This window comes from Humulus lupulus, chromosome 2 (genome assembly GCF_963169125.1).
Source record: "Humulus lupulus chromosome 2, drHumLupu1.1, whole genome shotgun sequence".
NCBI classification, from domain to species: Eukaryota; Viridiplantae; Streptophyta; class Magnoliopsida; order Rosales; family Cannabaceae; genus Humulus; species Humulus lupulus.
Genome location: NC_084794.1, coordinates 160,021,793 through 160,036,293, shown reverse-complemented (window position 1 = coordinate 160,036,293; position 14,501 = coordinate 160,021,793). Strand labels below are relative to the sequence as shown.

General features: G+C 37.1%; 1 protein-coding gene across 6 annotated transcripts in view; it reads left to right on the top strand.

The window, feature by feature from the left end:
* The window catches only part of LOC133818655 (tRNA threonylcarbamoyladenosine dehydratase), a 61,676-nt gene that overhangs the window by 8,497 nt on the left and 38,678 nt on the right, over positions 1 to 14,501 (top strand). For all 6 annotated transcript variants that reach the window (XM_062251668.1, XM_062251667.1, XM_062251665.1 and 3 more), the window contains exons 7-9: positions 11,405 to 11,617; positions 12,396 to 12,530; positions 12,964 to 13,098. In XM_062251668.1, coding sequence (XP_062107652.1) covers positions 11,405 to 11,617; positions 12,396 to 12,530; positions 12,964 to 13,098 — 483 coding nt within the window. The remainder of the gene's footprint in view (positions 1 to 11,404; positions 11,618 to 12,395; positions 12,531 to 12,963; positions 13,099 to 14,501) is intronic.

Below are 14,501 nucleotides of genomic sequence, written 5' to 3'. Positions count from 1 at the left end.
TTTTAGGACTCATGAAGGGCATTATGAGTTCTTGGTCATGCCATTTGGTCTCACAAATGCCCCCGGGACGTTTCAGGCGCTTATGAATGAGGTGTTCCGTGATTTTTTAAGGAAATTTGTACTTGTTTTCTTTGATGACATTTTAGTTTACAGCCCCACCATGGAAGCCCACGTTGGCCACTTGGAGTTGGTACTTTCACGGCTTCGACAACACGAGTTGTATGCCAATAGGAAGAAGTGTTTGTTTGGACAGCCAAGGGTGGATTATCTTGGCCATGTTATTTCAGCGAACGGAGTCTCAGCCGACCCTAGTAAACTTAAAGTTATGCAAGAGTGGCCGATTCCGAAGTCACTTAAGGCGTTGAGGGGTTTTTTGGGGCTGACTGGGTATTATCGGAAGTTCGTAAAAGGGTATGGTGCCATTGCAAGACCCTTAACAGACCAACTACGCAAAGAGGCTTTTGGGTGGAATGCGGAAGCGCAAGAAGCCTTCGAAAAACTCAAGGCTGCCATGTGTTCAGTGCCCGTCTTAGCGCTGCCAGATTTTTCAGCCCCTTTTGTACTAGAGGCGGATGCGTCAGGAGCGGGTCTAGGGGCTGTATTAATGCAGCGACAACGGCCAATAGCTTATTACAGCCAGGTTTTGTCTCAACGGGCTCGCACTAAATCAGTCTATGAAAGGGAATTAATGGCGATAGTATTATCTATTCAAAAGTGGCGCCCATACTTATTAGGGAGGAAATTTTTGGTGCGAACGGATCAAAGAAGTCTGAAATTCTTATTAGAACAGCGGCTGGTTGCTTCGGAACATCAAAAATGGCTGACGAAATTGTTAGGATACGACTTCGACATTCAATACCGACCGGGTTTGGAAAACAAAGCAGCTGATGCTTTGTCTAGGGTGTCGCATGCGGGGGAGCTAGCTGCCATATCAATTCCGACAGTGCTGTCTATGGCAGATTTGAAAGCCCATGTGATGACTGACCCACAGTTGTCAAAGTTGATTAAAGAGGTCCAAGCGGGGCAAGCTAAGGAGGGGTATACTTATATTCACGGCTGTTTGAAGTACCAAGGCAGGTTGGTATTGCCTTCCTCCTCTCCATTTATTCCAATACTTTTACAAGAATATCATGGGAGTAACATTGGGGGACATTCGGGAGTCCTTAAGACACTTCAAAGGGTTGCTAGTGATCTGTATTGGCAGGGAATGAGGCGTGATATTCAGGAATTTGTTGCTGCATGTGCCATTTGTCAACAAAACAAGTACTTGGCTCAGTCTCCAGCCGGCTTATTGCAGCCCTTACCCATTCCAAATCAGATTTGGGAAGACATTTCCATGGACTTCATAGAGGGTCTTCCTCAATCCAATGGGTTTGACTCAATATTTGTTGTCGTAGATCGTTTGTCGAAGTATGGCCACTTTATTCCTCTTCGCCATCCATTCTCGGCTACTACTGTGGCTGCCATCTTTGTGCGCGAGATTGTTCGCCTTCATGGAATCCCACAATCCATTGTATCGGATCGTGACAAGATCTTTCTTAGTTTGTTTTGGAAGGAACTGTTTCGTTTGCAGGGCACAACTTTGAAGCACAGTTCAGCCTATCATCCACAGTCCGATGGGCAAACGGAGGTCGTAAATCGTTGTTTGGAGACCTATTTACGCTGTTTTGTAAGCTCCAAACCTAAGCAGTGGGCTAAGTGGCTTCCTTGGGCAGAATATTGGTACAATACTTCTTACCATTCTTCCGCTGGAATGACGCCTTTCAAAGCAGTGTATAACCGCGAACCGCCACCTTTGATTCGCTATGAACCAGCCCAAACCCGCGTCTCAGCTGTGGAGTACAATCTGCAATCTCGTGATGAGATCATTGAACTTCTTAAGGTGAATTTACAGCGTGCCCAGCAGAAGATGAAGAACCAGGCAGACCGCAAAAGGCGCGATTTACAGTTTGAAATAGGAGATTTGGTGTATGTGAAGCTTCGCCCGTACCGACAGAGATCTTTGGCCAAACGCAGAAATGAAAAGTTAGCTCCACGTTTCTTCGGCCCATTTCCAGTAGTAGCGAAGATTGGGGCAGCGGCTTACAAATTACAACTACCACCGGAGTCCAAAATACACCCAGTTTTTCACATTTCACTCCTACGGGCAGCTCTTGGACATCAACAAATGGCAACTGAACTTCCCAAGGATTTGACAGAAGAATTAGAGTGGATTTTAGAGCCCGAACAGGTCTTGGATGTGCGCCCAGGGACCCAAAAACAGCAGCCACAAGCTCTAATTAAGTGGGTTAACTTACCAGCATTTGAAGCCACTTGGGAAAACTTTGATGTCATCAAACAACAATTCCCCAGTTTTCACCTTGAGGACAAGGTGAGACTTTGGGCAGGGGGTATTGATAGACCACCTATCACATACGTGTACACAAGAGCAGAGAGGAAAGCAAGGGAGACACGTGGCTGAAATATTGTTAGGAGGGTTTTATTCTGTTAGATTTAGATGCAGGGGGTATGGTGCACCTAAAGCAAATAGTAAATAAACATTGTATTGGGTGAAGGGATTTTCTTTATGCGTATTTTTTATGAATTGTATGAACTGAGGAGAGATTTCCTGGCTCTCGAATTCCAGGGGGAGATTTATATACAGTGAATATTATTTCTGGGTTTCCATATCTGTGTGTTGTTATTCTTTTTGCAGGAGTTTGCCTAACAGTAGGGTCGGGAAAGTAGCCTACAGATTGGCATTATCACCCACAACAACCATTCACATTGTATTTCATGTGTCTCAACTCAGGAGGGCTGCAGGGACAGTAAACTCATCACCAACACTTCCTCGACAACTTCAGACCTAGAATTGTTAGTGGAACCTGAACGACTAGTGGATGTTCGCACTAGTTCACAACGAACGACAGGAGAGAAGTTCTTATCAAGTGAAGGAACCTACCAAATTTTGAATCAACTTGTATTTCTACATTATACGGAGGCAATTTCCATTATTTCACCTTGAGGACAAGGTGAAAGTTTGTGCGGTAGGTAATGATAGACCCCTAATGCGTTTTGCCTACTCTAGGAGGAGGGCCACTTAATTTGTCCCGGTGTAGTTCTTTTAATTGTCTAGGGGTAGTTCTTTTAATTGTCCAGGTGTAATTTTTCATTAACCTTGGTGGGCCTTCTTTTAATTTGGTTAAAGGGAGTTAGTACTGAAGTCTATAAATAACAAGCCTAGTTATGTTGAGGGTATTAGATTGTAAAGTTTTTCAGAGAGTTTTCTTAGTATAGACGAGTCCTATGATGTGGAGAGTTTCTTGAGCCTCTCAAATAGCTTAAGATCATTGTAACACTTTTATGGTATCAGTAAAGCTACTGCCTAGAGGTTTATACAGACCTTAAATTGTATCTGGTCTGTTGGACCCAAAAGAGGGTGTTTTAATATTTAAACTCGCAAGTGCACGAATCGTTTTGGAATATAATGTTCATGTAAGTACGAGGTCGAATCCATGGGAATTGACTAACATCAAAAGAAACTATTTCAAACAAAGTAAGAATATTCTAACCTAGTTCCAAATATTTGATGAGATTTTGTTTTAGAAAAATAAAAGACAAGTAATAAAAAGATTTAAGATTAAATAGAAAAATGGTATTCAAATGAGATATGTAAAATAAGATTATTAAGATATTAGAATCCACAAAATGCAAGTTCAATAGTATTTATAAATATATTGATTCCTAAGTTTAGATATAGTTGAAATAAATCACACTATATATTTTTTCAAAATATATTTTCTATTCAAGTACAAGTTACTTTAAAAAAGGTAGGATTTTTCTTCACTTATATAAGATATAATTTCTAAGCATTAGTTGTGTTACAACCTAATGAAACTACAAAAAATCAAAGAAATTATGTTTAGGCAAAATATGATACTTATGCTCTAAGAATTAGATGTGAACAATTTAATGAAAAATATTTAATCAAAGAATATCATATTTTTGCATAATGAAGAACTAAGTGTAATATGCTTTAACGATCAATAATAGATGAAAAATGCATATCTTTGATAGAAAAATCCATTAACAATGTTGCATTAATGGGAAATCAACATACAAAAAAAAAAATACTATCTAGTTACATTTTGCTTCATCATCTTAATAATCTTTGAAAAAGATTAGAAGCTCATAACTAGATTGAAATAAAAATTACAAATTAACATACTTGACATGTTCTTCAAAAGATGAAAATGGTAGAGAGAATAATGAAAAGAAGAGAGAAAAATATGAAGTGTGGAAGAGGTTGAAAAGATGAAGAAGAAGAGCTCCCCAAATGGTGTTACAAGACTCTATTTATTGGCAAAATATGGAAATTAAATAAATCAAATTAAAATAAATAAATTGATTAATTTAATTGTGTTGGGAAGTGGTAGGATAAATAGAATAAATGTAAGAGTATTGGAAATATGAAATGTTTGGTTGGGTGAAAGATTAGTGAAAAGCTAGGGTAAAAAATAAATTAGGGATGCTTACTTAGGTAAAAAAAAATAAGGAAGAGTGAATTGATATTTGAGTGAAAGGAAAAAATAACATTGGGAAGAAAAATGATTTTTAGCCATTTTGGTGGCTGTGTTCGGTTGCTTGGTCTAGGCATATGGTGTGGTGGGCCTGATTGGGCTGATGGTGCAGGCGGGTGATGTTGGCGGGCTGGGAAGCTTCAGATTGAGTCACGCTGGGAGGCTGAAGAAGCAGCTGCTTGGGCGCTGGGCCTTCTTTGCTGAAGGAAGGAAGGCAGCATGTGATTTAGTTGGCTGAAGTCTTCAGGCGTTGACAGCTGGCGTGGAGAATGTCACTGCTGGAAAGAAAGGAGCTGAAGGAGACGTGTTGGCTGGAGGGACACGGATTGGGCTCCTGGAGGCAGGCCCAATGGCTGGTGGAAGGGAATGGCTTTTGGGCCTTTGAAAAATGCCACAATCTTTTTGTCTTTCTCACAAAATTATCACTTTTCTTTTCTTTTCTCTTCTTTATTTTCAAGCATAAAAATTTCTTTACAAAATAAATATAAACTAAATCATAATAAAATATTTTCAATTATAAAATAAATCAAATTAATTCTTTGAAAATATTAATTATAACTTAATTTATATTTAACATTTAAGCTCAACATTATATCTTTTTATTCCTAACTTAACAATATTAATTTTAAATAATTTAAATTATAACATATTATAACAAAATGACTATAAAAACACACAAAAATCTATAAAATTAAAATAAACCTAATAAATTCAAAATTACTTAAAAACTTAATAAATCAATTAAAAACTCAAGAATTAAGCAACAATTAGCACATAAAAATTGGTAAAATAACTCTATTTTATAGAGTTATCAAGGTCACCCCTTTGTTCTTCATATGTATATACTCTACTACGTTAGCTACTAAGCCCACATCCAAAAATTGTCTTCCCATGACAAAAGCCTTTATAAAACCGTCTCACTCAAAGCTTCTCTTAATCTCATAGAGAGAACTTTTGAATTGATTTTATAAAGACTTGTAACCAAACTAATTAGTGTAAAATCTTTTATTTTATACGAGTTTGCCTTCTTAGGAATAAGACATGTACGTCTCATTTACATTCTTATTAGTCACACTTTTCTCCTCAAACTCAGCAAAGACTTTTATCAACTCTTGTCCCAACACCTCCCAATTCTCTTTGAAAAATGCCATTGTAAAGCCATCTGCTCCAGGGGCGTTATCTCCATTGCACTCAAAGACAGCCCTCCTCAAAAGGTCTTTCCAACCACACTGATATATATTTCCATTCAATCTCTCGAAACCCACAAAACCATTTTGGGCAGACTTGTATAGGAATTAATAGAATCCTACCACCTCTTCTTCTATCTCACTTTCTAATTCTAAAATAGTCCCATCATCTCTTTTAAATTTAGAAATGAAATTCTGTCTTTCTAGAGTTACCATCTCCATCTTTGGCTCATTGAAACTTAGATTTAATCCTCAATGAGCATTCCTCTTCTAAAATTATTTGCAAGCAGTCTCTGTTCTCTCTTAAAGAAATTGCATGTTTGACGACATCCATTCTTTCCATTTCTGCAAAACTCCATTGCTTCACCTTTTGTTTTAATAGATCAAGCTGCCTCATAAATTTATAATTGTAGAAATATCATTGTAAATACATTTTGTACAACTAATTTTATGTTGTAATTGACAGCTAAGTTTAGGTTGTATTTTTTCCTTATATTTTGTCTAGCTCTTTGTATTCAGCCTATATATAGAGGCCATACTATTCATCAATAAAATTAGATTAGAAGTATTATTCACAAAAACTACATGGCATCAGAGCATTAGTAGTCTAAAAATTAGAAAATCTTTCCAATTTTCCCCCCTTTTTCAGTAAAAATAAATTAGGGTTTTGCACTCTTGAGCTCAACCTTAGAAAATCATTTTAGGGCAATCCTCTATTCTCACCTCCTACACAAGAAGCTTCCTGCACCCCTGACCGGCAAAATCCTGAAGTTCGGCACTCAGTAGAGCCGCGCGTGAGCCTCATGCGCCACCTCCATCTTTGGCCCTTCTCCCATGTGCACGGAGCGTGTAGGCGCATGCGGGCCCGACAGCGAGTTTTTTCCGGCGACATCCTCCTCGACACTCCTTGCTGCATTTCCCTGGTGCTTCCACGATTTCTTCACAAAAATTCAATCTGATAAGTTTTTTTTTCTAGTCTTAGCCTCTATCTTTACTGAATAATGTTTTTTGTTCCAACCCCTCATAAGCTTATTCCAATCCAATTTTTTATTTATTTTAATTTCACTCTAAAGTTCTTATCAATGGCTGTTCCAGCCAACTCCTCTTCATCTAAAAGTCAATCTCAAAAATATCTATTTCTCCAATCAGTGGCTGCTACTCAACTTCTCCAATCAGCCAAGCCCACTTCTCAATCAGCTGCTCTTGTCACCAATTCCTCTCACAAAGTCATCCATTTTCGAGACTTGGAAGTCAGCCACTTCTCAAAGGACAAAATCGATGCAACTCCAACACCCCTTCAACCGAGGCAAATGTCAGCCTAATGTGTCATCAAGGTTCTACGTTTCACACATTTATTGCAACCTCCAACAAAGGTACTTGGATTGTTGATTCAGGGGCTTCCAACCACATGACGGGTGACTTACAAGTCTTCAGCACCTTCAAACCATGTGTTGAATCCAACAGTTAGAATTGCTGATGGTTCTCTCTCAAAAGTGATAGGGACTGGCTCTGTAACATTATCAGATGACCTCCTTTCATCTGTTCTATTTGTCCCTAAACTAAATTGCAATCTTCTTTTAATAAGCAAACTTACTCGAAATCTCAATTGTGTAACTAAATTCTATCCAAATCTCTGTGAATTTCAGGTTGAGGGCTCGAAGAAGGTGATTGGCAGTGCTGAAATGTATGATGGGCTCTATATTCTCAAGAATTTTCCTAAAAGTAAACAAGTTCACAAATCAAGTTGTGGTAACCATTCCAATTTAGATTCTGTTTTCAATTCTGTGTCTGTTTCGAATGAAAATCTCGTCATGTTGTGGCATTTTCGATTAGGACATCCAAATTTTGGTTATCTTGAAAAACCATTTCCTCAGTTATTTGTCCGCAAAAGACCAAAATTCTTTAATTGTGATGTCAACTTGCTAAACAAACTCGAAACTCTTATTAGTCTTCCTTACAAACCTTCACAAAAAATCTGAAACTGCTTCCATTTTTAAAATTTTCCATTTCATGATTTAAAATCAATTTCACTGAAAGATCCAAATCCTGAAAACTGATACTGGAAAGGAATATTTTAACTCCATTTTTGGTCCATACTTGTTAGATCAAGGTATTTTTCACATTAGTTCATGTGTTGATACTTTGCAACAAAATAGAGTGGCTGAGCAGAAAAACAAACATCTTCTTGAAGTTTCTAGATCTATCATGTTTTCAAATCATGTTCCTAAACAGTTTTGGGGGAAGCCTTACTCACAACCACCTATCTCATCAATCGTATGCCTAGCCGTGTACTACAATTCAAAGCCCTCTAAAATCTGTTACTTGCAACAATCGAGGTCAGCCTTCTCCGATCTTCCATTTAAAGTCTTCGGATGTACAACTTTTGTCGATGTTTATGATCTCAAAAGAACAAAACTGGATCCAAAGTCTCACAAGTGTCTTCATCGAGTATTCCAACACTCAAAAAGGGTACAAATATTACTCCCCAATTACAAAAAGGGTCTATAACACTATAGATGTCATATTTTTTGAACATCAATCTTTCTTTCCCAAATTGATATTCAGGGGGAGCATTCATAGGAATATCAACTATGGGAAACTCTTTAGGAACATCAAGCTGCATTTCCTCAACCCAATGTTGTGACACACAAACATCAAAGTGCTCAGTTTTTGCCTTGTTTGCCTATCTAACCAGTTTAATCAACTGGTCTTTCCTTGCATTCTTTTTTTATCCAACCAGATATCAGTCCAGAAAACACACCCAAGCTGTCCTCTATAGTCAATTCGACCTCACCTTCCTCCTCAGAAAATCCAAACATTCTTTCAAACTTTCCACCACCTCAAACTCAAGCACAATTTGATATAAGCAACAAAGAAATTCGTGTTTATAGCAGGAGAAAAGTTGGGAATATAGAGGTCAACATGCATGACAAGAACTGCTCAAACACTCATCTTAACCTCGAAAATCATGAAGGTAAGGATTATGTGACTCATGAGTTAATTTCTCCTACTATTGATGATCTCGACCTATCTAATGCTCATCGGAAGGGTGTTAGAACTTGTACCAATCACCCCATTTTGCTTATATGGGAAACTAACATCTATGTACCGAGCTTTTGTCTCTTCTTTTGATCTTATTCAGATTCCCACAGACATTTATGAAGCCTTGAAAGATCCTAAATGGGAGACTGCAATCGATGAAGAAATGAATGCTCTTGAGAAAACTGGTACTTGAGTTCTCACTGAGTTACCTCAAGGAAAGCCAACAGTTGGTTGCAAGTGGATTTTCATCATCAAATATAATTTAGATGGGAGTATCAACAGATTCAAGGCTCGATTAGTTGCCAAGGAATTCACTCAATCATATGATGTTGACTATTAGGAGACCTTTGCTCCCGTTGCCAAACTTAATATAGCAAGAGTTTCATTATCACTTATTGTAAATTATGATTGGCCTTTATATCAGTTGGATGTGAAGAATGCTTTTTTTGAATGGGGATCTCGAAGAAGTCTATGGAAATTCCACCAGGATGAAGAACCACTCCAGTGATCAAGTAGTGTGCAAACTTCTCAAATCTTTTTACGGCTTGAAACAGTTACCTCGGGCATGGTTTAACAAATTTGCAAAGTTAGTTGTCAAACATGGATATACTCAAAGTCAGGCTGATCATACTCTATTTTTCAAGTTCTTTTCAACAGGGAAGCTAGCAATTCTCATTGTCTATGTGGATGACATAATCTTAACTGGAGATGACTTAGGAGAAATTTCAGATCTTAAAAGACTTCTTGCCTCCAAATTTGAAATTATTGATCTAGGAACTCCCAAATACTTTCTTGGTATGGAAGTAGCCCGATCAAAAGAAGGAATTGTTATATCTCAGCAAAAGTACATCCTAGATCTTTTAAAGGAAACTGAAATGATTGGGAGCAAGTTGGTTGATACTCCCATGGATCCAAACTTGAAAGTTAATCGAAGAGAGGATTCAACTCCAGCAGAGAGAGGGAGCTATCAAAGATTAGGAGGAAAACTAATCTATCTCTCTCATATCAGACCTGATATCACCTTCCTTGTCAGCGTTGTTAGTCAACTTATGCACCGTCCTTGTGAGGAGCACTTGGAAGCAGCGTATCGTATTCTAAGGTATATGAAAATGACACCAGGTTTTGGGTTGCACTTCAGAAAACACAACAACCGAGACTTGGAAGTTTACACACTCTAGTTGGGCTGGAGAGCTGACCAATAGATGATCAACCAGTGGTTATTGCATCTATGTATGGGGTAATTTAGTTACTTGGCGTAGTAAAAAGCAGTTTTTGGTCTCAAGGAGTAGTGCAGAGTCAGAGTGCTTTGGCCTTAGGTATTTGTGAAGGGATGTGGATCAAAAGGCTCATGAATGAATTGAGGTTTGACTCTCCCGAATCCTTTAAAATGTACGGTGATAGTCAAGCTGCAATTAACATTGCTAAAAATCCGGTTCACCATGATAGAACTAAACATGTTGAAATAGACAAACACTTCATTTTTGAGAAGTTGAATTCAAAGATCATTGAGCTCAACTACATTCCTACAAAGAAATAGATTGCCAACATCCTAACAAAGGCCCTACCAGGAACAAGTTTTGAAGAATTTATTCCAAGCTGGGTTTGTATAACATATACAACTCAGCTTGAGTGGGAGTGTAGAAATATCATTGTAAATACATTCTGTACTGCTAATTTTATGTTGTAATTAATAGCTAAGTTTAGGTTCATTTTTTCCTTATATTTTGTCTAGCTCTTTGTATTCAGCCTATATATAGGCCATACTATTCATAGATAAAATTAGATTAGATATGTTATTCACAAAAACTACAATAACCTTCCCATCCTGACACAAGACTCCCATTCCACCATGTCTGAAAATCCTTTTGAAAAGCCTTCTGTTGTAACCAACTATTGTCAAATCTAAAAGGAGTGGGACACCAAATAGGTGGCAAAGTGTCAATGATCACTGGGCAATGATCAGAAATGGCTCTAACCTCCCAGGTTTGTCTCACAAATGAATACTTTTTTTACCACCATTGTGATAACAAGAATCAATCCAACCTGCTAGACATAAAATTTGTGTTTCGGTGTGCCATTTTTCAACATATATGTGTGTATATATACCGCCTTGTATTAATTAAAAGAAAATTACCAATTTTCAATATTGAAAATCACATCAAGCTTAGTAATTTTAAAAAAGAAAGATTAAATGTGAAGGAAAAAAAAATTCATAGTTGACAATTCACCTGCTATCATATATCAGATTAGTATACGAGTGTTGTTTCTTAAAATAATAAAATAAAAATGAAAAGGAAAAGAAAAAAATTATGATTAATGTGAAAAGCAATATGAATTCATAGTCCTTAACAACTTTGTTCATGAAAAGATGCATAATAAGAAAACGAATAAAAGTCCGAAATGGAAAAGTGCCACAATCCATAAATTTAGTTGTAGCTTAGTGTAAATGTATTGATTCTAAGATTAAACATTGGAGACTGCCTGTGCCTAGATAAGTACTAGTGTTACCTTGTAACTTTTAACTTTGTTTTTTCTTGAGCCTCGATTCTAATTTTCCTTTCTTTCTTTATGAACTAAAAATACATTTGTGATATCTAGCTGTTGATTTTATGTAAGGTATCTCTTTCATCATTAAATAGACATGCCCTTGCAACAAGATCAGATGTTGGTACTCCAAAAGCCCAGTGTCTCAAAGAGCATTTTTTGTCAATCTTTCCTGAATGCCATATAGAAGCCAAAGTCATGCTGTATGATTCAACATCTGAAGACGAAATTCTTTCCAGCAACCCTGATTTTGTTCTGGACTGCATCGATAACATTGACACAAAGGTAACTTTTGATTTTCTATCTTTTTATTGTTTACAAGGATTTGCAGAATAATTAAATTAATATTTGGAATCATGAATCATCTGAATAGAATAAATTCTCATATATAGAAAAGAAAAATAAAAGAATCATCTTTATTGAAATGTTACATAAAGACTTCTGTTTGCTCCGAGTCGTACCCTTAAAACCACCTAGGCCATCCATCTGGGTGCATTATATCTTGGCAACCGGCCAGCCATACCCAAGATACATTAAATTCCTGTAACATTTTGTTTTTTTTTTTTGTTTGTGAAAAAGAAACTTCTTTGCCGTAACATTCTGACCAAAAGATGCCAACGAATGGGTAGTGTATGGTTGCTGGTTTCAATACTATTTTTGCACAGAGCACACCAACCAGGGGAATTGTATAGGAAGCCTTTCCTATGCTGTATATTTTCTTGAGTATTAAGCTTTCCCAATGCCAACAACCCCCAAATTCTTTGACGGGATATTAGTTTTTCAAATAAAAGAAGAAGGTGCAAAGTGATTCAAACATTCCACCGTGTTCAGATGGGACATGAGATTTCCAAATTAAAGAGAAAGATGCAAAATAAATTATGGGGATCATGTTTGTAATATACCTTTGGATTAGTCTTTTTCTGAACATTTTGGTTTATCTAACGTGGACAATTTTTCTTCTAGTTTTGTACTCTTTTAGTATGTTTATATTGATTCTCATCTAAAGAAAAATGATTTGAGTTGCTCTATGAATTTTTACTTTCTTTGCGTGTCATATGTTTAGGTTGCACTTCTTGCAGCATGTGTGCGTAGGGGTTTGAAGGTCTTATCAGCAATGGGAGCTGGTGCTAGAGCTGATCCTACAAGAATACGTGTGGCTGATCTGAGAGAATCAACAAACGATCCATTATCTCGAGCTGTAATGTCTCTGCTATTTCTTTTTTTTTTCCCTCCTTGCTTAAATGTTTTTCTGCTTTTAATGAATTTACTATTTGGTTTTCAGAGATACGATAAGAGAGAACAGTGCACGTATCTAATATCTGTAAAAATTGATTTAATTTTATTTTTTGTTGTGCTGTCTTAAGTGGCTGTCTAGTACAAGGATAAGGATAAATGAGAGCTTCCTTTAAGTTTGTAAACTGAATTAGAGTGCAAGTTTTAAGAGGTTATTGCAGGTACCGAACAAAGTGGAAAAAATTGATAATATCGTCGGAGATATTCCAGAATTTTCAGGGTCCTGATATTGTTAAAAGCCTGATACTTTATTTGTCAATATGTCGGCGATATTTCTTACAATTTATCGCTGAAAATCGATATTTCTTACAAATCCTCGTTAATATTTTAACTTTCAGGTAAGACATCGTTTGAAGAAAAATTATAGGATTGAGGGTGGCATTCCTGTTGTGTTTTCTTTAGAGAAGCCTAAGGCAAAGCTTCTTCCATTCAAGAGACCAAGTGGAGAAGAAGAAAACCCATCAGATTATCAGGTTAAGACAGTTGTAAAGTTAAAGTACATTCTACTTTTTTCTAACTGTTAGTTTTCTATTTTAGCTACACACAAGAACTTTCTATCGTAATTACGTTGTTCTTGTTTTTGTGTTTTTTGGTGTTTACATGTCTCACCTTCTTAGTGTGTATTCATGTTCCTCTTGTATTTTCTTAACTAATTAATAAAAGTCGGTCTCTCTTCGAAAAAAAGAATGGGTATTACCCAGAACATATATAAAGTTCTTGGTTCATTGTTGTGATTCTACCTTGGTTTTTCGTGTTTGCTATCGTGTTTCTTTGCTGGAGAGCAAAGCGGAGGCTAACTCAGTGGTTGTATGTGATGTGGTTCCTGGGATGTCTAAAATCACAGACCATAAACTGACTGGTTAGAATTACTTGGCGTGGTGTAAAATTGTTTGGCCTTATCTACGAAGTATTGACAAAGATGACCATTTTTAACTGATGATCCTCCTAAAGCGAAAGATGATTCGAGGCAGACGTGGCTTAGGGAAGATGCTCGCTTGTTTCTTCAAATCCGAAATTATATTGGCAGTGAGGTAATTGGCTTGGTCAATCATTGTGAGTTGGTTATAGAATTAATGGATTATTTGGAGTTTTTGTATTCTGGAAAAGGCAATCTCTCTCGTATGTACGAGGTTTGCAAAACATTCTACTGTGTAGAGAAACAAGATCAGTCCCCTATCAACAACTTTATGGAATTTAAAAAGATGTATGAGGAGCTTAATATGTCACTGCCATTTAGTCCTGATGTGAAGGTTCCACAACGCCAGCGAGAGCAAATGACTATCATGAGCTTTCTAGCAGGACTCTCACCAGAATTTGATTCTACGAAGACACAAGTTCTTTCTGATTCTAATGTCTCTTCTTTACAAGATGTCTTTAGTCGTGTTCTTCGCACGAAAATTACTCCACCAGTTCCTATTAATAGTGCTTTGGTGAGTCATAATAATTATGTGCCTTGGGTATCTTCTTCTCAGAGTGGACACAAAGGAGGCAGTTCGCAAGGATTTAAAACTCGACAACTAGATTTTGGAGTCACTATTAATACTGTAAAAAGCCAGGCCACACCAAGTTTGAGTGTCGAAAGCTACAGTTTAAAAATCAGCAAAAACACTGCTAATGTTGCAAGTACTAGTGATGCCTCTGATAAATCGGTTCTTATTTCTGCTGATGAATTTGCCAAGTTCTCACGATATCAGAACTCACTCAAGTCGTCATCTCCTTTATCACTGCGCTTGCTGATTTAGGTAAATCTAATGCATGTCTTATTTCCGAATCCTCCAAATGGGTCATTGATTCTGGTGTCACAGATCACATGACACGTAATTCTAGTCTCTTTTCAACTTTTCATTCTCACACTTCCACTTCTACTGTTACTTTA